This window comes from Condylura cristata, unplaced genomic scaffold (genome assembly GCF_000260355.1).
Source record: "Condylura cristata isolate star-nosed mole 26May11 unplaced genomic scaffold, ConCri1.0 scaffold00010, whole genome shotgun sequence".
Classification (NCBI taxonomy): Eukaryota; Metazoa; Chordata; class Mammalia; order Eulipotyphla; family Talpidae; genus Condylura; species Condylura cristata.
In genome coordinates, this window is record NW_004567111.1 from 45,005,465 (window position 1) to 45,031,139 (window position 25,675).

Genomic DNA, 25,675 nt, shown 5'->3' on the forward strand with positions numbered 1-25,675 from the left:
ACAATAACCTTCCCCTCCTACCCTTATCTTCCAGAGGACATGGGGAATATCTGTGGGTTCTGAGGAATCTTGTTGGAAGTCTGGAAGGAAATTTCTTTCCTAAACTTAGTAAAGAAAAGGTGGGCTGCGATCAGACCAGATTCCAGATGAAGTAGCTGAGGATGGCAACAGGGGAAGATGGAAAGAACAGCAGGCTTCAAATGTGTCATTAAGTTGATGAAAGAACTAATCTTGAGCCTTCCTACTTTCTGCCTTCTTGTTATGCTAGCTCATACATTTCCGATTACTTAAGGCATTCTGGGATGAAAATTTGCTCTTTGCAGTGGAAAACTCTCAGGACACAATAAGTAGAGGTCTTTTAATGATGCAGAGGTCCTAAGACCAGAGAGAAGAGTTTTTACCTACCTACTTTCATGGAACAATCAATCATGGTGACATGAGTGATTGCCACTCATCATTTCTGCTTTGAAAAGTTTTCAACACATCAACAAAATCTGTATTTTTGGTTATATATTTTTTCCAAGTAAAAAGAGAACTGAAGAAACCATTTTAAAACTCATTGCTTCTAGGGACACCTTCCCCACCACAGCTGATGGGTGTCCACCCCAGATTTCTCCGCCTCCTTATGAAGCCTGCAGGGTGCCACATTGCTTCTGTATTTATTGGACAGGAGACCTAGGTTGCCACACAGAACCCAATCTTATTTACTGCTCTGCTATTGCTGTTTTGAAATCTTAATGCTTCCTGGAATTCTTACTATAGAACAGGCTGCCTGAGAGAGAGAGGTAAGTGGGGAGGGGTAAGAACAAAATGCGGAGGGAGCACATTGGACTATGATGGGTGGTTGGTGGTAGGTGTGGTATGGTGACAACACCTGAGGGTGGAGATCCTGTACCTCTAAAACACAGACCATGATGTGAGGAAATCTTTCTTCAAAAAAAATATTTTTAATGCTTTATGAACAAGGGATCTCACATTTTCATTTTGCACTTACCCGTCCCCCGCTACCAGCCCAGTTACACAGTAGTTCGGGTTCACATCTACCTTTAAAGCACAGCTCAAAAATCCTCTCTAAAGGGGAGACTGGTGGTCAGTAATGCAAAATTCATCTTACAAGCATGTCTTAAGAGAAAAGGTTGAGTGACGGGTGTTCTTTTGTTGTAGTTTTACTTTCCACTCTCTTTTGTCTTCCACCTGAAAACCCAGCCATGAAAAAACCTGCATTCAAGGTATAATTTAAAGATAGGCTCCAGAGCCATCACTCATCTGTGGCAGGCAACAGAGGAAGTGATGAGCAGGCAGCGGGCAGAGCACTCTTGTACTGAGCATGAAGTGTTTTTCCCATATAATTGGGCTTTTAAAACTTACTGCTCCATTAGAAGGAGGGGATGCGCATGAGTGCTGCATTAGAATTCAAATTTCATCTAAATAATATTAAATCCCCTGCTTGGCATCCTGTTTATGGTAATCCTTTCAGTACTTAATGATGTTTATCAGAATTTCCATTTCCTCTTCTTTAGAAATGAACTCAGTAATGAAGAATGGTTGGTTTTATTCAGAAAGAGAAAAGTTCCTAAGAACAGTATGCAAAAGGTCCTTATTTTGAGCACTGCAGTCTTAGCCTCTCCCTGCAGTGACTTCCTACTCCTCAGGAGCTAGCATCACCTATCGTTCTGTGCAGATTCACTTGATTTAGGGCAGAAATAAAAGCTCGGCTACAAAGCAAAGCTCCTTCCACATACTTGCTATGTCTGAATACAAATGGTTCATAATTGAAGGCTAAACGTCCTTATTTCACGACAGCCAGCTGCAGGGGCAAAAATGGATACACTGTGTTTCACCATATATAAACTGTTCTGCTCTTGGAAGAGAAGGAGGTGAAATGCTGGCAATGTTTCAGAGCTCTGTTCTCCACGGATGTTTAAGTTTGACTTGAATGCTTCAGCATGATGGGAAGGGGTCTGGCTCATTGCCTGAGATCAAGGACAAAACACTGGGAGAGTCTTGGATGGTGGTTCAGGGGGACTATGAAAAAGGGAGGCAGCTCAGAGGCCTTAGAATGGTTTAGAGTTACTCAGATCTCCTATGACTTTGGAGCTGCGATCCCCAAATCCTGTGACACCCCAATCTTTTCAATGTGAAGGAGGTATTGCTGGTAAAGAGAGACTGTTTGTCTAGAGTGGCGGACACTCTTTCCTGACTCTTCCTGCTCCTCTTTTCTTTTCAGATACATTAGTTTTTATTCACGTTTAAAACTCTAGGGCAGTCTTTCTTTGCAGCCTGGTTTCCTTTGATCTTTCTTGTATTTCTCCAGTTTTCCCTTCCTATCACCTCTGTTCACAAGGTCTAGAAGGGTGATCTCGGCATGCTTCCCACACTCGATGACGATGAAAGGGAGCTACGAAAGGCAGAAGCCCTGCCAGTATTTGAGTGCCTGGTAAAGGTAGTAGTAGAAATCTTACAGATTCTAAATTTGACTGATATAAAAGAAGAGTTGCCTTATTCATTTTGATTACATTTTGAATGAGCATTTATGTCCTTTAAATAAGTCTTCCTCCTACAGAACTTTGCCTGCATGCTGTTGTTTTTTTTTATTTTTTATTTTGGCATTCTTCCAGATTTAAAAATAGTTATCTTAAAATGGAGACTGGGACTACACCAGTGAGTAGTGAGAAGTTTTTCATGCCCACTATCCTTCACTTTAGTCATATGACTTCACTCTAGTTATAAGACTGGACCCAGGAATACTAGTGACACTGGCACTACATGTTATTCAGAATCAATAGGCGGCAAGATCAGTCTCCACTCTGCACTAAATCCTACACAGTTAGTAGAATATGGTATTACATTCATTTATTTATACTCAACCTTATTCATGGAAACACTCAAGGTGACTATAATGATCTATAAAATACAGTAAGATACATTTAAATTAAAGATAATAGATGAGAAATTAGAGCAGAGGGAAAATAGAGATAGAAAAGGGTAACTTGACCCTAGGAATAACTTGACTTTGCCAAAAATTACATATATTTACCACAGGCAGAACACTTGGCTCCAATATTTTGAGTAGCCAATATAGAGAGGAAAATGTATCCAGCTGAATAAGTCTGCTGTCCTTACTATAAAAACAGAACAGTTTTCCAAGGAAAACAAAATATTCTGACTGGGATCAGAGAAAAAAACATTCTTTCATTCCACGACATGATGGTCAACATCATCAACAAAAAATGAATTGATCAAAGAGTTGTTTAGAACCACTTCTCTCACAGGTTCCCTCCATGCTAATAATGGCATCACCCCAAAATCCACTGGAGCAAGAGATTCTAATGGTGACTGAAGAATGCAGTGGTTGCAAACTTGGAGACTGGAGTTATATTTCAAGCTATTTTCAAGATAGTACCATTGTTGCCATGTGCAGAATAATACTACCCAGGATGTATGTGGGATTCAAAGGGGCAATGGACATGAAAACATTTATATGATCCCTGAAACATGTACTCAAACATATGATTTATGTTGAACTAATGGCAGAGATAAACCACATTTTATTTAGGCACCCATGAATGAACACTTTTCTTAGTAGATTTTTGCTGATAAGCATTTGCTGGCCTTTCATTAGACTTTAGAACAAAACAATTTATGTACTTGGTAAAGGCAGAACAAAAGGTTTAGAGAATTAGTCAAGAGGGAGAATGAATCTGATATACCATTGAAAATTCAGAAGCTTGAAGCAACATGTGTCTAAATTAAAGACTATCTTCTACAACACAGGCTTGGTTCTGTTAACAACAAAACCAATAAAAGTATAATAGAGATCATACAGTCCTATATCAAAGTGCATGAGTGCAATATATTTTAGGGTTACAAAAGAGATTTAGGGTAGGCATTTCCAAAAATTTGTTTGAGACTATCTCTTCAATAAATTTCCTTAGTAAATACCTCTAAATCACCTACCTTTGATTAATATATGCTCTTGATAAAAGTACCATCAGTTTAGAAAAGTGGTCTTTTGGCTACTTTTTGAGAAATAAGGGCAACTTATTTATGTCTAGTTCTCAAAACAAAATAACCACCACAATAACCACTCTCAACCTTCACTATTACATCTTAATGTTGGAAAATCTATATGTTCTGTAAATTAGAAGTGGGAGGAGATAAAGGTATTATTCATTCAGTTCAATTAGAGATTGCATCAGATAAGAAGTCACTCTTATCACTGAAAATTGTACCTGATATCTTCAGAGCATATCCTAATTCTAAATGTGATCTCAGGCTTGGGGTAGATACAATCATCAGTAGCCAGGATTTCTAGGTTCATGGACACTTCATATTCAGAGTTTAAGGTCAAGGGTAAATAAATAAAAAGTACAAATAATTTTAGGTGGGAACAGATTCTTCACATGGAGTAAAGGTTGTGATGATCAAAAATTAGTTACATGAAAATACTTCTACTATTCAAGGCCAACGTTTATGAAGTGGGAACATGGCTTTCATTTTGGACAGGAAGTCTAAAGAACCAATGACTATTTAGTTGGAGGAACAAAGGTTTGGCCTAGTAAATCATAGGGTGGGGCTCTCCCTGGGCTCAATTATAGTCCACTGCTGTGGTGATATCCCAACAGTACTGAAGACAGAAAGTGATCTCTGAATATTTGTGTACCTTGAGTTTTCAAATCAATTCTCCAAGATGAGGATATATTTGATTTAGCTGATACTGCTTTCTTATGTTACTTGTACATTTAAAAAATTGTAAATTCATACATCTTTAAGTTTTTCTGGTCAACGTACTACTTTAAAAAAAAAAAAGAATAGAGACATAAAAACCTAACTAGAGGCTTCCCTGGTGGCACAAAAGGTTAAAGTGCAGCACTATGAAGCTATCTGCAGCCACTACAGCATGAGTTTGATTCCTGGCCAGGGAGGTGACCTACATGGCTCGGCAGACCTCTCCTATCCTCACTTGCTCTCCCCTCACCAGTGTATTTCAGTCAGTCTGCCTGTTCTGCTCCTTACTCTGTCTCTGATGAATCCTCTCACCCCCTCCAACACATGTCTCTGTCAGGCATTCATGACCATACCTGATCCAGGCAGTTGCTGCGTAGATATCTCAGCGCTTGCTGAATACTCTGTGGCAGGGGCTGTCCGGTTCTCTGGACATGAACTATCAGAGGAACGCCAAAGACAGTCTTGTCTTTGTAATCAGGAACTTTCATCCTCTTCATGAACTTTGGAACTGACCTAGAATTCACAGAAACCGGGTCATGTAAGCCTCCTGGGGCACATTTTGGGGAGCTGTGAAAGTAAGCAAGAGGGAAGCCAAGCTTTTGTTGAAATATCCAAGAGGCACAGAGGGAATTCAACATTTCTTTTAATTAATCACATTAAATGGAAGTACTAAGTGTGCCCCTTAGCTATGTGTTAGGGTTCTCACAATTAAATAGTGTGATTCACATTATAAGAATGTATTTATGACCATTTTCCAGTATAATGGATGACTTTCCAACTTAAATTGTGACTGATATACCTCTGATGTGATAAATACTTAAATACCCTCAACAAGAAAAAACAAAACAAATTGAAAAGCTATGATAAGAAGAAATTTGGTTGGAGTTGGAGGGAAGAAAAGATAAAACATATTTCTTGATGAGGTCTTAACTTTTTAGAATCAGCTATACTTTTTAAAGAAAAGCACATATATTAAATTGATCATGCAATTCATAACTTTCTAAAATATTTTTGTAAAAATGTTGATTCTTGGCAACATATTTTATATTTCTTCAAATCTATCAAACAATCTAAACAGTCCACAGTCAAGTTCTGACACAAACTCTGTCAATGCCTTACTATAGAAGTTTACTGCACATTCTCATTTTTATTTGCCAATGAACAATTAGACAAAATATATTTGAAGAATTAAATGCTATTTAAGTGAATCAGTGCTCTAAGTGTTGAGCTCTGCATTGGGCCAGAAGGTACAAGTGACAGATGTTTCTCTGCAAACTGCCAGGATTATTTTATGGCATGTTTATTTTTAATTCCTCTGCTCACAATTAATCACCCTTTACTTGTCTTTTTTCCATCTTGGGGAGCCTCACTGCTTCCCTAGAAACTGAAAGAGCTACAAATAAATCAATGCTTCCTGCAGGCCATATCATGTCCAAGCTCAGAAGGCAGAGTGTAAGTCAGGACTCCAGGCACTAATTTCAGGAAATCAGCGGTGAAGGCAATAAACAACTCCCTTAGAGATCAGAGGATAAATACTGAGGTTTTGTAATTGTACAATTAGCTCTAGAACAAATGACTCCCTCTCCTAAGTGTCCAGGCTACTCACCATGTCCAGCCGTGTTTATTGGACATGGAGTACTTCTCCATGATGGCAGTGAGGCGGAGCAGTGAGAACCGCTGGAGCAGGTTCAACTGGCCAGCGGTCTGGTTGCTGATGTAGGGTGATGCTGTCGATGGCTCAGGCTGGTGTGAGAGCTGGAAACTGTTCCATCGGAGTCGCCTTGGATCAGAAAGACCGTCAGAGAGGCCAGGCATAAAGTGCATGCTCGTGTTATCAGAAAACAGGATATTACATAACTTTCAGTTGCTGAGATCTACGGTGTGTGCTTCCTAAGTTTGGTTTTGCTTTAAAATGATGATGACAAAGCATATAAAAGTGGTTTTAAAAAGGTCATTTTAAACACTCTGGAAAAATGGCTCTGGAAGAACCTACTTCCAGCAAAACGAGAGGACAACAATGCGAAATAGTCTCTCTCAATCTCTCTCGGTGCCCACCTCTCTCAATCACACATACACACTATCTCAGCTGCTCTCAACACTCCTGAAATAAATTTAGGAATAAACAAACAAATCATTATTACCGTTACATCACTTATGAAACCTCCCAATGGGACAGGTAATGCCCTTTTCCAGACTTAAAAGACTTGGAAAAAATAATTTGTTACATTTATTCTGTACATTTGTATCTTCTGTTCCATTTGCCTTGTGATTTTCTTGGCTCAGAAACTGTTTTGAGAGTTCAATGCTTAAGTGGAGCCTAAGGTGACAGGCATAGATGAAGCACCCGTGAAGTGAGGACAAACTGGTGACCCCAAATGACTCTGCTGCTTCATGTGGTGTTCAATCCTTTGAGAGCCATTTTTTCAGCCATTCTGAAATGGTATTTGTAAAGCCATTTTTTAATGTACTCTGTAATCAGCATTTGAAAGCTAAGACGAACACATGAAACACATACCTTAGATCTCAGAAATTCTCATAGGGGTTTTAAGAAATTTGAAATTTGGAGTAGAGACATTTTAATTAATACTGTCACAGGTTATGTGCACATTAGTAGAGATCGTCAGTGATTCCTTAGAGTGCTAGGATGGTGCTTTGCACATAAAAACTCAAAAAAATTTAGTAAAACTAAGACTGAATTAAAGGGTAGGCACTTAGAGAAGTGAATGTGAGTTAATGTGGATTCCATCAACATAATATCTGAACAAAAGATATACTTCTGTTCAAATAATTATTAACTATACACAGTAATTTGATTTATGATGCTGTCTGATAAGCCATTTTAAGTTGAAACTACAGAAAATGGAAAATGCATTTAATACATGTTCTAACCTACTGTACTTCACAGTTAGGACACTTAAACATCAGCTTAAAGTTGGGCAAAGTCACCTAACACAGAGTCTTATGTTAATATTTTAAAACTCAAATGTAGTACTTTGATAAGGAATCGAATGTTTAGTGTAACTTATTGAGAACTGTACACTGGTGAGTACTGACGTTTACCCTTGAGCACACGGCTGCCTGGGAGTTGGGCATGCTGCTGCCCAGCAACCTGAGAGAGATTTGTACCACATAGCACTAGCCTGGGAAAGATCAAAATTCAAAAGTCAAAGTACAGTTTCTACTGAATGTACCACTTTAGCACCATCTTGAAGTTGAAAAATCCTAAGTAATGATTCTAAGTCAGGACCATCTACATGTCAATTAGGATAGTGTCAACCATTTAGCACCTGCTCGATAAATGTCTGTTAAATAAATAAACAGGTTATCATGATGAAATGGGGATCAAAAGTCATTTTAGCAAAATCACGCCACCAACCTGTTGGGCCTGGTCAAGGAGGCCCCTACACCAGAATCCCTTCTCTCTCTAACCCCAGTGGCCTCTGATTCATTAAGAGATGTTCCATCTCTTTCCACATCACTGGGTGTTGTCCGACCTTCAGAGACAGAGTTGCCTTCAAAATCTAAGGTGACCTGATTAGGAGATGGAAAGGGGCATAAGCCAGATTCTACAGCCAGGGCATCATGTGTTTGCAGTGCGGGCAAGACATTTTTGGACCAGTCATCTACTACCTCTTTGAGCCCGTTCACATGGTGCACGATGTCATCGAACTGTGGTATGAGATCATCTTTTTCCAAGTCCAAAAGATCCCCCGTGCTGGCGTACAAGTGGGAGCCGGGGACGTTGTCATAGATACTAACTCGACTGGCTCTGTGGCAGGATGCCATGAGCTTGGGCTTGGTGGCACCAGGACCCTGCTCTCTGCCTAGTGACATGGTACCAGTCCTCCAGGTAACTCCATTGCTATTGTCTGTGGGTGCGAGGCTTTCGATTGAGAGCGCCTTGGGAAACGTTCCTGGTTTGTGATCCTTGGGAATATGCACTACCAAGTTCTCCTGGGAATGAAACTCGTGTGTGTGGTTTTGGTCACCTGCATCCCTCAGTGCTGTTGGAGCCAGCACATCTATGTCTCCTAGGTACATGCCCCCACGCTTGTTGGCCTCCTGGCATTTTCGTTCCTTCAAGCCAGGTGTGCTCAAGCCACTGCTGCTATTTTCTGATTGGCTGCTTTCACTGTTCCATTTGTTGGAACACGGAAGCCCTTTTCTGCAGATAACAGAGGATGCATTCTGGAGATCTCCATTTGGAAGCTGGATGCACTGCATGGCCTTAAAGGACTCTGGCTCCTGCTGCAGGACGGGCCCACTGATCACCAAGCCACCTGTCCGCCCCAGCCCCTTGTGCCTCCCATGATCTCCTTTTGCTCGGAGTGTTTCCATGCGTTTCAAAATTGATTTGGCTCTGGCCCTGGTGGGTTTCTCATGCTTTGGGTGGAAAGAGTAGTGGAGAACGTCTTTGGGGGACTGTGGGAGGCTGCTGCTGACTAGCGTGGCATCCAGCATGACCGGACAGTCCACACAATGCTGCCCAGGGCCGCTGAAGGCCTCCCGGATGGTGCTGTGGCTGCCTGGCTGGCTGCGGCCGTCACTGCCTCCGCTGCTTTCGCTGTGAATGGAGCAGACTTCTGGCTCACTGAGATCTGTGAGGACACTTTCACTGCTGGTCGTATTTCTCATCCTAATGTCTCCTGATGACCCATTTCTGTCTCCTCCAGGAAGCAGTGTGTGGGGGTCGTCCACACGAGACCACCGGCGACTGGTTCTTTGGAAAGTCCATTTGTTGCTGATACAGAGATCTTCTTCATCTGAGTCGTCACCCTGAAAAACATGGGGGATAACGCTCATTTCCAGAGAACTTGCACACCTTGGAAGATGTTGGTGACCCGTTCATTCCTCCCTTCCTTGCCTTCTGTTTCTCAGGGACTTGACTCAGCCCTTCTACCAACTTTCAGTCCTGCACATCCTTTTCCTCTATGGACTAGAGAATGTCTTTCCAAACTGCCAAGTTCTCTTACTTTCAGTTCTCATAGTTTTTGAATCATTTCTTTCTCTCTAGGAAGCTTTCCTGACTGATTACAAAGAGTGCGTAATTACCATCTGACAAGACAGTCTAAATATAAAACACCTGCAGTTTTCTTTTACACAAAGAAACTTAACCCTACCTTAGAAAGCACTTCTTTCCGGAAATCCCTATACTGAGTCCCCAAAACATACTTCTAGCTTCCCTCCTCTGAACCTCAAAGACAATATCTTTCAAAGCTGACACTCCTTACCTTGGTCTCTCAAACCTGACTCTGCATGTATATTCCCTGTGTAAATCAATAGCAAAATTATCTACTGAATTCCAGTAAATAGAAATGTGGGAGCCATTCGAGAGCTTACGAGTCACAGGTTGTTCAATCTAGCCTCTGGGCTAGGCCAATCTTGTTTTCCTCAGTTCAGAATCTGAGGCCTTTTGGCAGGACACACATTTTCAGTGTGGCTCCCCACCACCTGCCCACTCTGCACTTCACCCATTTATCTTACTTGTCTGGGCACTGCCTGAATGTGTAGCCCCCGAAAGAAGAGAATCTGGGTTTCCTGAGGCCAGTACAGACCTTGATCCACAGCGTATACGTGATAACTTCCTTTTAGAAAAATGAAATGACCAATAGCCCTTTCTTCCTCACCACGAATATCACCAGACTGAGGTCTGACATGATTTCCAAATGTGCTTCCACTCCCTATCCTTAGAGTTGGCACCTCTTCTTGGGTCTATGACAGTGGAAACCTGACGAGAATCCCTGTCTTCTGTGCCTTTTCCCTTTAACAGATTTCCACAGTGTACTCCAAATATGGTCCTATAGCCAACCTTAGAAATCTTCAGCTGCCTTTACCCTTCCTGTCTTCAATACAGCATTCAAAGCCCTTCCAGCCTGATTGCGATATATATTTTTTTCCTTTCCTTCACTTCAGTTGCTCTTTCTAAATTTCCTGCTTTTGGTTTCCTGGCCCATAACCATCCCCCAAACATTTAGCTCTGTTACAGGATTAAGAGCCTAAGAAGGTGTACAGAACCTGAAGCTGAGAATATAATTCACTGCCCAGTTTTGGGTGCCTGGGTATATGACACATTCTATCCAAAGCCTTCCCTGACTGATCCAAGGCTATGACAACATTCTCCCCTATGCTCCTATAGTATTTGGACTAGATCTTTATTTTGGCATTTATTTAAAAGTAGCTAAGCTCATGTCATATACACCTTCTCAACTGTTACAGGCAAGCTCATCCAGAATGGGGCCTATGCTTTTGTATTTTATTCATATTTATGTCCTTCTCAATGACATGCATATGGTAACTGCTTAACCCATGTTTTTGTTAATTGGATTTACTTAATTTTATTTTACTTTGGCTTCTGGTTCTAATATCTGGTTGCAAGTGCTAGTAGTATCAGGAACTTAAGTAACTACATACAAGTTACCTTCTCTCTCCAAAGTAAGTTCCTATGACTTATAAAATGGACTAGACGGACCTTCCTGATAGTTTTGCTAAGGGTATTAAATAGAATAATCCATTAAGTGAAATAACCCAAGTCCCCAAGTGAGGAGTACTTGTTTTTTTTTTTATTACAAAGTTTATTTTTACATCATTTTGCACATTTTTTTTTCCATCACGATTGTAATCCCCGCGGGTGAGGAGTACTTGTTTATTCCTTATTTTCCAATGTTTGTTCCATTGCTTACCAATTACTTATCTCAGGTTGATTGCTTATTTTTTACATATCTAACTAACAGTCGCCTTAACTTTGCAGTATCTTACCCTTTCAAGGGAAAATAAACAGATTCTCAGTCATTAAATGTTGGGTCCACCCCATACTGGTTTATTTCTTGAAAATTTTGGTTAATATAAGCTGGACTGAATGACTTATTGGAATATTCAAGTGGAATGGAGAAAAGTACAAAGCCCAGGGATGAAAGAAAGTATAAAAATAAGGTACTAAGAGAGATTTTTTCATAGCTTTGGAACCACATAGGGAAGCTTTGACTTTTAAAACAGCTGCCTAAAACTTGGATGAAAAAATTTCAAATACTGTACAAGTGGAAAAGAAGCATGGCTCTGGGATGATGACTTAACAAAGGACTTTATTTATAGCATTTTTTTTTACTTCCTCTTTTTCTGTGATTGAAACAACAAGATCTGACATCTGAGAGCCACCTACTTACTAGCTACCACACAGACAGAAGATTGAAATATATTGAATTTGCATATTGCATTTCAGAGTCCTAGTGAAAAACTGATATTAAGTAAGCATTCTGAAAAAGCCCTTTTAGCCCTTTGAGCAGACACAAGAAGGATATGCTTTTAAAGAAAATATAAATATTTAAAATTAGAAACTACAATATTTAGTGTTGGCTCTAAAGCACGCTCTCAAGCTAGCCCAAATCTGGTTACTAGTGCCAGCAAAGCACATACTAGTTGGATAAGAACTCCTTTATTTTGGTTAAGAAAAGATGCCAGGCTGGGAGCTGTGGACTGGGAATGGAAAGCTTGCCCCTTTGCTAGACTCTAAGAGCTTATTATACTAGCTTTGGGCAATAGGAAGACATTTATAACCCAATCAAGACGTGAGAAAGTGGAAAGCTCCTGGAAAAAAGTGTAAATAGATTAAGGAATTTTTGTAGTAGTTAGCTTGTTTGACCCAAAATAAGTAAAATGAAAGCAATAAAAATCAAAACAAAATAAACAAGAAAAAAAAGAATCTATTCTTTTAGCACCCTGTAATTTCAGTTACCATTGTATATTCCAGAGGGTACTGACATGATTTTGTGACAGTTTTTTCCACTAGTGGTGGATCTTTAAATCATTAAAATGATATACAGTAAGAAATACATTTTTCATCATAACATAATACAATCCTAAAGCAATTAACCAATTAATTAATGCTATAATAATTATCTTTGTTTATATTCTGATATTTTACAGTCTAATTTCATATATTTCCTTTTTTTTAAATGTTGTTTGTGACCCACCAAATTCATCTGAAAACTCACCAACAGGCCATTATCCACAGTATGTACAAAAAACACTGCACAAAATGGGGCACTAGAGCTTAAGTTTTTAAAATATGTTGGGGCCCAGCAGACTATTATCAGGCACAAAGCAGACTCCCTAATAATAGCTGATAAGTGGACTGATAGTTTAAGAGATGATCCTATCTCATTGTTTGGTAAGTTTTTAAGCTAAAAATAGTTTGTGATTATTTAGAAATGCAAAATGAAAGTCTCTAGGTGTCAACTGTGTTTACAAGAAAAAGAAATACCAAACTATATTTATTTTTTCATCTTGGGGGTTTAGTAGACTAAGGTGACACTATGGATTTAGGCAAGAAAACAGATGAAGGACCCGCAAGATGTAGTGATGGCCAAGATGGCGATCTGTGCTGACTGCTACAGAGTTTTTTAGTCAATGTTAAATAACTCCATCAGAGTGGATCAAAAGACTGAAGAAACTGAGAGAAGAGATCCCTGGAAGATGACTCAAGGCTATGTCATTTTAAGAATATCTTGAGTGAGGGCCCTCCCTGGTGGCACAGCGGGTTAAAGCACAGCACTAAGAAGCTAAAGCCACTTCAGCATGAGTAGGTTACCGCCCCGAGAGGTGACCACATAGCATGGCAGATCTCTCCTGACCCACCCGTTGCGGTGTTCTTTGTCACTCGGCCTGTCCTGCTCCCTACTCTGTCTCTGGTGAATCCTCTTACCACCCCTGCACCTCTGGCCTGTACCCCAGCTCTGTATGCATAAATAAATAAATCTTTTTTTTTTTTTTAAAGAATATCTTGAGTGAACTGGGAGAACTCATGTTTTTAAGATGTGAAGATGGCACAAGGTTATTTGCTAAGTGATTTTGAACAAGATACTTTTTAAAACTCAGTTTTGTCAGCTGAAAAATGGACATGATAAAAATACACATTAAGCATGATTTTTCAAAAGAACTAAGTGAGATTACATATGAAAAAAATGTTACATATGAAAATGTTGCATGCCCCTTAAAATGCAAGGTAAAAATAATTATTATTAGAGACTAGTGGTTTCGATATATATAAAGATCTTAACAGAGTTGAAGGATAGTCAATTAATAGACAAAAATTTCATGATGAAATATAAAGGCCTTACTTTTAAAATCAACTATAGGGTGTGGAGGATGGAATGGGCTTGGTTTAACAGAAATTCCTATGAGTAGCCTTAAGAGCTGTAGCAGATTTAAGCTTCATGGGAGTTAACCATCTGATATGGTTAACCAAAGCAAGGCACCATGCGTGAGCAGAAGACCTGGAAGTCAGCATGCCACAGCAACCTGCACTATCATAGACACCATGAGCAATGGAATCCTTCTCAAAGGGGTGAATTTCTAGAAAAGTGTTACTGAGCTGGTCAAGGCTCTTAGAGCCACAGCTCCTATGCAGGATGGTTGAAAAAACTAAGTTTGTTTTAGAGTTGAGGAGCTCTACTCTAGCATATTGCTGATCCATGTGAGTTAAGGGACTGCCAACCCCAACCTTACCAGTTTTCAATGAGATAAATACAAGCATTGAAAGTAAACACGAAAACCATTTGTCACCATTTAGCTAGGGGCTATTATCCAAGCTCATGATCTGTGTCTTACTGACCAGGGTTGAGACCAGCATAGTGTTGAGTTCACTAGGACTACACTACAAAACGTGACATTTCATGGTTAGTTTACCTGCCGCACTCAAACTGTATAATGCATAGAATCCATTGCTTCACACACCCCAAATACCCACAGGAATTGGCAAGTGATTAAGTTTGAAAAAAAAAAAAAATTTGCATATACAGTATTATTTACTTCATTTTGAGTAACAGGGAAAAGGGAATACCTTAACTTAAAAACTTTACTTTTAGGCCCTCCTTGGTGGCGCAGTGGGTTAAAGCACAGAACTAAGAGGCTGGGGCCACTTCGGCATGAGTTCGATCCCCGCCTGCCCCGGAGGTGACCACATGGCGTGGTAGACCTCTCCTGGCCCGCCCGCTGCTCCCCTCAGCAGTGTACTTCGTCGATCTGCCTGTTCTACTCCCTACTCTGTCTCTGGTGGATCCTCTCACCCTTCGCATCTCTGGCTTGTACCCCAGTTCTGTATGAATAAATAAATAAATCTTTAAAAAAAATTTACTTTTAAAACTCTTTTTCTATTCTGGTCAACACACACTGGGAAACTCTTCTCTGTGATGAAAGATATTAAAACAGATTAGATATACATTTTTCCCTGTAAGTGGCAATGCCAATCTAACCTAAATTAGATAACAAACAAGAAACCCACTTTCATGAATATGTATAGTCATAGCATTTAATTGAAGTGTGTGTAAAGGCATTTTAATATGAGGACTTGCTATCAAGGTAAACTTTATTTAGTTATGAATGAAGAATCACAGTTGCATTCATAACATTTTTATTGTTACTGCAACTGTAATTCATCATGTTAATTGCCTACATGCACACTTTCAATAAAAAAGTGAGCACTTTTTGGGTAACTTTTCTATCTCACTGTATTTCTTTTGATTATATTCACTGATTACATTTCTTATTATATTTTGATTATATTCACATATAAAATTACATTTGCAATTTCTGTCTAGTCTAATAATAAAAATTACAGCTTATATTTTCAATAACTCTTCATTTCACATTTCTTTTAATTCATTTTTATTGAATTGTACAGGAACGTCTTGGCAGTGGAAAATTTGAAATTAGAAAAACAACACAATAAAACCCTCAGTCATTCACCACAGTTTGAGAGACTATTTTCTAGGCCAAGTAGTCAGAAAACCTTCTTTAAAGAATCAGAAAACCTTTTTCTTTAAAGAATCAGATTATACGGTCTCCCCTATAACTGTTCAACTCTGCTATTGTAGGATGGATGTAGTAGTGCCCTAATTCAACTTTACAAAACAGGAGAAGCCATTTGCTGAAGGCTGTCTAGACAAAGCTCAAGCACTGCTGTGTGAAAGGGAAGATATTCTATAATTCTGCAGGGAAAAGAACTGGAATTACATGGACAAGTTTCCATTAAATCAACTTTTAACTTGTTATATAGAAGACTTGCAGTAATTAGAATAAAATTACCTTGCAATGAATGAATATCATGTCTAGATGCTTATAAACAGAGGCTAGTTAAAAGAGGAGATGTGCTCTAAAAAGTAAATCCTGCAGTGGATAGTAGTGCAAAAGATGATTGAAGATCTCCTCCCGCTCAAAGACACGATGGTTCTAAGACAATCATGTGGTTATCTCCAAGTTAAGACAGTAGTAATCTGTAGCTGAGTGAGCGATGGAATAAAATGTAACTTTTCTTTCATTTGACTTTATCATTTGAAGGTGCCAGGAATTGTGTTATTTGGTAGGACTTTCAGGGGAATGAAAGGCAGAAAAGGGGGGAGATGAAAAGGGGAGGTGGAAGAGGGTGGAGACCAGGCCCCTGACAACAGCTGCAGTTCCTTTGAAATTTCAATGGAATCCACACCAGGTGGTGCTGGCTGCAAGGTGGCAATTAGTCATGGTTTCTGTGTTGGCTTCCACTTTTGGTCATGATTTCAGAGAACTTTATTAAAACTATAATTTGAACCAGAATCTTCTCTTGTAGCTGTTCTTTCTCCCTTGGGAAATCTTTGCAGGTAAGAAGAGTTCTGAGTGCCTAAGTGTCCTCATTTAATGACAGTCTCATTGAAGTGTAGCCTCTGACCTTAATTTTGAACAGAAGCATGTCGCCTAAACAATAACCTTAATTCGGGGATTTCAGTGTTGTCATAAAGCAAGTGTGAACTTTGCAGGCAATAATGAAAGAAGAAATACTTTTTCTGAGTAGCTTGCCTTGGAATTTTAAATTTAGATGAAGCTCCAATGTTTGTTTACTTTCTAAAAAAACGAGAACATTCTTAGCTGAAATGATATATTTCTCAGAGACAGATGCCAACCGGTCACTCCAGAGGGAAGGGCTTTAAAAAAAAAAAAAAAGGAATCTGGCCGTATCTTTACACTGGAAACTGGACCCACATGAATTCACAGCTGCAAGAGGCGCTAATCCATAGGTACACAGAAATTTAGAAGTGTGTCTTCCATTAAAGTGAACTGAGTCTGCTGGTTCAGAAGCAGGAATGTGCCACTAGCAGTGCAACAGAGGGGAGGAGCCTGAAGGGGGGGGGAGGGTATGCTGGGGTAGGAAATGAGAGCAGGAACTGGGAGTGGTAGAACTGGAGAGCTGGGGTACTGCCAATATACTCAGGCTATTTGGAAATGCCTCAAGGATGGCATTTCTGTGAGGTGTGGGCTAAAACGGAAAACATGCATCTATCTGACTCTCACAAGAGATATAGAAGGGAAACATGAGTCTTTAAAATATGATTTTTTCTAAAGAAAGTACTCATAGCAGGAGCATAAGGGATCAGAAAAAAAAAAGCAATTGTAATAAAGTAAAAACAAAAATCAATGAACAACTATAAATCAGAGACATCCAATGAGGGTGGAGACGGGAACAGGATCAAAACTGGAGTGGGAAGAGAGCATGGGACTATGGTGATGGCACCTAGGTGAACTGGTGGTGGGAAGTCCAAAGGGTACAACTGAGATGAAAAAATGTGCAAAATGAAGAATGATGTAAAAAAAAAAACTATTAAAAACAAAAACAAACCAAAACACTACTTTTCTCTTCTGCAAAATGGTAAGGTATGGTCCAGTGAGAGGGCATTTCTCCTGGTGCTTTACATGGACAGGAAAAGCGCACACCTCATGAAGTGGGTCTGAGGCTTCCATTTTCAACTTTTTGGGGACATTTTTCTTTTTTAGGTGAACCCACCAAACTATTCAGAGTTAAACGAGATAAAATGAGAACAAAAAGCAAGGCAGAACAATGAGTTTCATGACTCATTCATTATGAGACACCCAGAGATATATTTTCAAGGAGGCATTAAATAAATTGGGAATGGTGACAGGAAACATGCCTCTTAAAAACAACAAAAATATGTAATCACATGGAATGCTGAAGATACCCTTCCAGGTCTCGGGAAGGGCTGGTTGAGTTCACTCAGGCTCAATAAATTCTGAAAATATTTGAAAGGTATTAAGAGGTACTTTGGATATCTGGGTTCAAATCCTGCTTCTGCTGTTTCTTTGTAGCTTGGGGTTTATCTGCTCATCAGTTTCTACATCTGTGATGTTGAGTTAATGATGAAGAACAGTGTCTGGCATAGAGTAAGCACCGAATGTTTGCTCACCACACAAACCACCATGCAAGCTCACACAGCACTTTCACAGGCCTGAGTGGGAGAAGGACAGCTGAAGCCATTTGGGGTTAACATTCTACAGAGTTAAGTAGATCAGAACCCCTGCAGATTAGAGGTGATATTCTATTTGATTTTGTGGACTGCTTTAAATGAGCACATGCCTATAGGAAATGTGGTTGAGTTATTTTTCTTCCAAATAAACAAACTGCAAGTTGGTTGCAGTTTCTTATTGTGTTTGGTCTCGAGTTTCACTTGCTATTTTTGACCATTTGGTCTCTTCCAAGCCTGCATTTATTGACTTTTTTTGTGCAGTGTAATAAAAGAATAACCTGTAACTTGTGCAAGGGACTGATCACGGCACTGTATTACCACACAGAATCTCTTGCATACTTGTTGATGAGACAGCCTAGGTAGAAGACATTGTGAGCCAGTAGGATGAGTCGTCCAAGTCCTGTTTGAATGCGTGCATTAAATCATGACCCAGAGAGTTCTTTCCATTTTGGCCTCTCACACTGACCATGAGGCACCATGCTAGGCAAAAGTGTTACATCCTGACTAATGATTATCTCACAAACTCCTGGCAGGGGTAGGCTGAGAGCCACATGCTCAGTAGGAGTCTGGCCTATCTGTACATGCCCAAGTGTAGCCCACTCCAGGACACGCTCTAACATTGTGCTCTTCCTCCCCACTACATGGACCTACCCTTTGAATATCTCTTCCTAACTCATGTCAAGGGCCAGACTATATTCTCCTTTCCTGCACTGGTTCCCTCATGTATGACTCTTTAATAAAGCTTTGTGTGGCTCAAGGACACCTAATAGTGCTCTTTGGTGAATTCTTTCCCTGGAGGGCAAAAGGCCTATTCTTTTGGGTCAGGGCCTGTAACTCTTAGAACACAATCTCAGGTCCTCCCTGGTGGCACAATGGGTTAAAGCTCAGCACTATGAAGCTGTCTGCAGCCACTGCAGTATGAGTTTGATTCTGGCTAGGGAGGTGGCCCAGATGATACCTTGCTTGTCCTGCCTGCTGCTCCCCTCAGCAGTATATTTCAGTAGACCTGCATGTTCTGCTCCCCACTTTGTGAATCCTCGCACCTCTGGCCTATACCCCAGTTATTTTATGTATAAATAAATAAATCTTAAAAAAAAGGCACAAAATAAACAAGGTATATCAAAGTGCAATTATCCAAATATTAGAAAACAAAACTTTTTTTTTTTTTTAAAGAACACAATCTCAGAGACCGGTCATTACTATGTTACTGAGATTCACAGTGGGTGGTGACTACAGGTTGGAATTATTTATTTGAAAATTCCAGTCATGGCTCCCAAGCACACAACATGAAAAGCAGTATTCTATTCAATGGGGGCATTTGTAAGGCTTACAGTTAAGCAGGGCTGTAAGTGTGTGCCACTCTATCCAACATAAGGAATAAATAAGAATGTCAGAATCCCGAAGCGACCAATTTACAGAGGACCTTTTGTGCAATAACACACACGCGGTCTAACAAATGTTACTCAAGTTTATCTCACATATAGGTTTTGAAAAGCTGGTGATAGGGTAAGAGTCCAATCATTCTGCTTGATTGAAAACAAATCATGCCATTCGTGCTTGGCATTTTCTTTTGTAATACTCTGCAACTAAAGATCTGTATAGACAGCCTTGTAGGCCAGCCACACTTTAGATACACAGGGGTGCCTGTGTTCAGTTTAATAAGAACCATGTGTTATAATCAAAACAACATCTGACCCTTATGCTTCAAATAGTATGTCTGCTTCTCAAGGGGTCCATTCAGTCAGACAGCTGTTCGGACATTTATTCCCACATTTTTTAATTTGTCTTTGGCCTGGACAAAATTGCTCATGCTTTAATATTTCTCTGGATATTGTTTCTCGCCCTTTTACCTACTTAACTTAAAACTTTGGTTCCAAGTTCAAACCCCAAATTGTTTTTAAGGTAAGGTTAAAGTTATTTTTAAAGATTAGGTTACTCATGAGTGATTGAAATCCATTGGATTTAATCACTTCTCTGTGTAGACCAGAATAAAGAAAACTTTCTTTTGACTCAAAGATGTTTCCTCTGCCTCTTCAAAATATAGGCAGACTCGATTTTTACATATTGAATATGTGACATGAAACATGCAGTTAGTGATCTTAATTCTGAGTTTCCTAAAAGGATTGATTCAGTGAGAAAGAAGTCTTTCAGTATAGTAGCTAGGAGCCTTGATTTTTGGAATTAGATGAATTTGAGGTTGAAACTTTATTCTGCACTTATTGAAAGATCCCTGGCATATGACTTAAGCTGTTCACATTTTACTTTTCTTATCTAGATCTTGATCTACAAAGGACCCATTCAATGAAAAAAGGCCTTTCAGCACAGTGTTTTTGAAATTAGATGATTTTGGAATTAGATGAATCTGAGCTTTAAACCCTGTTCTGCACAGCTGAAAGAGCACTGCTATATGACTTAAGTTGTTCATGTTTTTACTTTCCTTACCTAGAAAACAGAGACCCTCCACCTCACTGGATCAAGTGAGAATGCTTATGATAAGTAATCACATATTCCTGGAATATAGTAAGTGCTCAAGAAACTACTTTTTCAAACTGCAATACCTTTATTTCAGAACTGAAATTTCCATCTTATTTATACAGAAGAGAACTGCACATGTAAAGTCCCAGAAGAGGGAGCAGCATAATGACTCTAAAAGATGAATTAAAGCAATCTGGTGATTTCTTAAAAAATCAAATACAGAATTTCTGATGATCCAGTTATCTCACTTAGGGATTTTTATCCCCAAAATACTTTGAAGATATATATGCACCCTCATGCTCACAGTAACATTATTCATAGTCAAGAGTTGGCAATAACCTCAGTGCCAATGGAAAGGTGATCAGGTAAGGAAGATGTGGTATGTACTCAATGGAATGCTACTCAGCAGTAAAAAAGGTGACATCCTGTCATTTGCAACAACATGGATGGAAACTAGAGGGTATTATGCTTATTGAAATAAGACAGGTGGGGAAAGAAAAAATGCCAAATGATTTCCTCATTTGTGGTACATAAATAATAAAAACAAACAAATGAACTAATTGAAATGAAAATAACATTTTGACTCTAAGAACAATTTAGTGGTTAACAGAAGGAAGGGGGAGGAGAGGGTGGGTTAATCAGGAGAAAATGGTTAAATAGTATGGTGAAGGATATAATTGGACTCATTAGTGAATTCAATGTAGTATATATGGATTTTGATTTAAGATGAAGCACACCCTGAAACTTATATAAGTTATAATGCAATATAACATCAGTTAAAAATAACAACAAACAACAAAAAAAGAGTGAAAGTATTTGTAGAAAGAAGTGCAAGAAGGGGAAGATAGTGAAGATGAGGCAGGCTTAGTATCATGTTGTTATACGTCTCCCCTCACCTCCTCCAACATTATGGAATGAACTTTCTTGAGAATGATTACATCTTGAAATATGCTTGAAATAAAATGCTACTGGAAAGAATAAATCAGGAGACAATTGGTGTGAACCCATATAGTCTTTTCTACATTTTCCTAACCTACTAATTACTATAGAGTTTTTGAGCTTAATATAGAAAGGATATACACAATTTAACTTCTGAAAGACTACCATCAAGAATTATGACATTTTTATCTTTAAGCAAACATGATTAAAAATTGAAGCAAAATGAACTGGCAATCTATGAATGCAGCTTCTTTTGCTGGTATAAGTGTGCTCTTAGGTGCAGACATACCTTTTTCCTTTGGAAGTTCACATCAAGTTTCATTGAGGCACACTTGTTCAATGTATTTAGTCGTCTAGAAAGAAAGAAAAATGTGATGATTGCTACCACTAATGAATCTAACGTTTAGTTCCAGTTTTAAAATTATCATTTGCTGCTCATGAATTTGAAAGTGCAGAAACATTCAGTTATGTTCCAGGAAAGTACCATCTTCACGGAAGTTCCACTATGATTTTCATTTGTTCTCCAGCCTCCAGACCCAAGAAGCCTTGTTGAATCCAATACATTCCTGTCTTCACTTCTAACTGTTCTGAGAGCTCACGGGCAATCATTTCAGTCATACTTTCACCTGTCCCTCAATTCACTTGCAACCTTGATCCTCTATTGGACTAATTTTCCAAATTTGTATCACTCAGGTATCTGTTTTCTTTTTGCTCTTGGGCTGTTATTGGGTATAAATGGAAAACACACACACACACACATTACAATATTACAATGCTATGTATTGAATGGTTTCCACATCAAAGATCATATGTTGAAGCTTTAAATTCCAATGTACATCTGGAGTAAAGTAATTAAGGTTAATTAAGGTCATTGGGGGAAACCTTGGTCCAATAGGTGGACCATCTAGGTCCTGATGTCCTAAGAAGCAATATTTGAGGTTTGGTTTCCTCTCAATCTGTCAGGTGAGTATACAGAGAGAAGAAGGTCTGTAAGCCAGCAAGAAACCACATCCTATTGGTACCTGATCTTGGACTTTTTTTAAAAGACTTATTTATGCATACAAGAACTGGGGTACAGGCCAGAGGTGTGGGGTCTTGGGGGGGTAAGAGGAATCATCAGAGAGAGAGCAGGCAGATGTACTGTAACACACTGCTGAGGGGAGCAGTGGGCAGGTCAGAAGAGGTCTGCCACGCCATGTGGGTCAGTTTCAGGTACGCAGGGGATCAAACTTGTGCTGCAGTGGCTGCGGATAGCTGTATAGTGCTGTGCTTTAACCCACTGCTCCACCAGGGAGAGCCCAATCTTGGACTTTTTATCATCCCTGTTAGAAAATAATCTTGTACTGTATAAGACACCCAGTTGGTATTTTGTGACTAATATACTTTGATTTTCATCCTTAGTTGGATTTCCCAAATTGCTAGCCAACATTCCTTTTTAATTCTGGGCGGCTTCCAATCTCAGACCATCAAAAACTTCCCAGCCCATTAACATATGACTTGGTCACCACTGCCTGTAAAAAAACACAAGCGCTTCAACATAAATTCTTCTAATAATACTTTTCTTCATCATAAAAAATATAGTCATATTCTTTTTCCAAACTAATCCTTTAGTCATGTTTTTTATTTCAACATCTACCATTCCATCTGGAACTTTCATACTTCATTTTTTCCCTCTCTGATCAGTTAACTGTCTCAACTGCTTTTGTTTCCTCAAGCTCATTCCTTTCTTGAACAAACAGACAAATCAATTGGTTAGTAATCTAAATAAATATAATCAAACTATAAATTTTCCTTCAATCCTATCTTTCCAGCAAATTGTTATACCAACTACTCTAAAAGTCTTCATTCTTTTACTACTTGGTTTACTGAAAGCATCCTCAATTTCCATTTACTCTTCAACCCACTGGAATTTGATTTCATGAAGCTCTCTTTGCAAATAGCTTTAGTAATAATTTCATTTGTTTTCTTTAAAAAAATAATACTTATTGAATATATACGATTTACAGGATCAAATTTTATACCTCATATTCTTTTTCAATTGTCACTCTTTTAACTGTTTCATTTTTGCTTATGAAGTAACTTTTCTTTTTTCTTTTTTTTAATTTAAGTCATTAGCTGCTGACTTTGTTCTCTGAAAGATGAAGACCTGTTATTTTTGATATACATTTCCACAAATATTCATACCTTTGTCTCTTAAATATCATTATAAATTTATAACATTTTGATAAATCAGATCCATGTTTTATGGCCCCATGTAAATGCTATTCACATGAATGTCACACCCTGATTATACTCTTTTCACTTTCAAGTTTTCATTTTCCCAGAAGTTAATAGACATCTTGCTTACTTTTGTCCTCTTTTCTATGTATTCATCCCTAAATTCAAATTCAAATAGTCTCACAGTTGTCTGTTTCTCTTAAATCTTTTAACACATTAGTTTATTAATTTTCTTGGAAATTTCTCTCTTAGAATCTCCGACCTGTTCAGCTTAGGCTTACTCCACTTGTTTCTCTCTCTCTCTCTCTTTTTTTAAATCATAGACAGGTTTCTTGGAACTCAGATTCTCAGATCCTTCTTGTAAGTTTTCCAATATTGTAGAGCTTTGCTACTACGAGTTCTGGAATCTCACTATTCAAAAGGTAGGTAAAGTTACAGAAGACCCCATTTTTAATAGAATACTCTACCTTCAACTATGTTTACTGTTCCCCAGTCTAGGGAATTTCTGTTCCAGAGAATAAATTTCTAGAGCTGATGGTGTGATATAGAGTGAGGAAATAAATAGAGGGCTCTATCCTAAAATAGAATTACAAACAACCTTCCTTTTACTCACTTACTACATTTTCACCTCTTGTTTTGGAACTTTTTGGATTTCTGCAGTGCTAATTAAATTATTTTATGACTTTCTTCACTAACCACTTATATTTTGTTCCTTAAACTCTGTAAGTCCTCTGTTGGGTCCTTTGCCTGGACAGACCTCCCCACCTCCCCCACAGAATCTTATGCACACTGTTGTGTGGAAACAAAGAATGAGCCATGGGTGCTGGAACAGAAAAACAGGAGGCACGAAGTGTTCCTGCCTTGTGTTTGCTACCTTGTGTTCTTTGACCCCCATGTTATTGTCGCACGTTATTGATGCACTTGCTGAGAGCTTCTGCCTACCCCCAGCCCCAGGCTCCATGCTGAAGGGTATAAATAGGGAAGGAGAGAAAAATAAAGTGTGCCTTTGCTTGCTGACCAAGAAGTGTGTGCTTTAATCCTGACGTCCTTCGCTCAGACCATTTCTGCTGTCGTACTGGCGCGGCAGTCCTCTATGACATATTACTATTTTCTGCCTTTAAAATTTTGTAATTGTAACCTCCTTTTATTTGGGCATTTGATTTTGCATAGGACTGTCTCTCTGTAAAAATAAAAGGAATTTAGGAGTAATTTTTTCAGGAGTAATTTTACAAATTATTTTCAGTCCACTGATTTTGGCAATTCTAAGTTCCCTTAAACAAGATAAGAATGTGTCTTCACATCAGAAAATTGTCTTGTGCTCTCTTACTTTCAAGTCTTCCCACCACCAAACCCCTCCCAACACCTCTAGGGACTTTCTCCTTTTGATTTCTATTATCTATATTGGTCTGGAAACCTACTGTCATCATATAAACAGAGACATACAGCATGTACTTTTTGTGCATCCTAGATTTTTTTTTTCACTTCACACATACTTTTGAGGTAGATCCATGTTATTGTGTATAGTACAATAATTTGTTTTAGCAGTTATGTAGTATTTCACTATATGAAGATACACAATTGAATTATCTAAATCTCTTACAGATTGGTATTTGGGCTGTTTCCTGTTTTAATGAATGACTTTTATGTTATCAAATTCCATAGCTTGTTCTCAGCAAAGACTTCTTTGTAGCCATGGATACTAATTACCACCCACTATTCCTTCATACTCTTCTGATCATGGAGATTCAAGAATGTGAATTATCTAATCTCTCTTATTATTGGCTTCTTCCTGTCACCAAGTAGTGCTAGCCCCTTAAATATTATTATTATTATTGTTATTTAGAATTAGACTTCATTCCTTGCTCTTTTTCTCTGCACGGACATTCTGAAATACCTTCTTTCATTTTAAGATAAACTAGACTCTGATGATATCTAATTCTTTACTTGTAACTCGGACGTCTCATATGAATCCTAAAGCTATACATCTGACTACTCACTAGTTTCACCTATAGGTGGGGTTCTGCCTGTCAAAT

At 38.8% G+C, this 25,675-nt stretch overlaps 1 protein-coding gene across 2 annotated transcripts in view; it reads right to left on the reverse strand.

Moving 5' to 3' along the window:
* Positions 1 to 25,675, reverse strand: part of STARD13 (StAR-related lipid transfer (START) domain containing 13) — a 156,850-nt gene that overhangs the window by 16,127 nt on the left and 115,048 nt on the right. The window contains exons 4-8 of one of the 2 annotated variants that reach the window (XM_012723221.1): positions 21,715 to 21,778; positions 8,359 to 9,504; positions 8,105 to 8,259; positions 6,335 to 6,508; positions 5,082 to 5,241 (exon numbers count right to left, since the gene is read on the reverse strand). In XM_012723221.1, coding sequence (XP_012578675.1) covers positions 5,082 to 5,241; positions 6,335 to 6,508; positions 8,105 to 8,259; positions 8,359 to 9,504; positions 21,715 to 21,778 — 1,699 coding nt within the window. Of the gene's footprint in view, positions 1 to 5,081; positions 5,242 to 6,334; positions 6,509 to 8,104; positions 9,505 to 21,714; positions 21,779 to 25,675 lie in introns of both variants that reach the window. The other variant, XM_004680197.2, reaches the window with a different exon arrangement.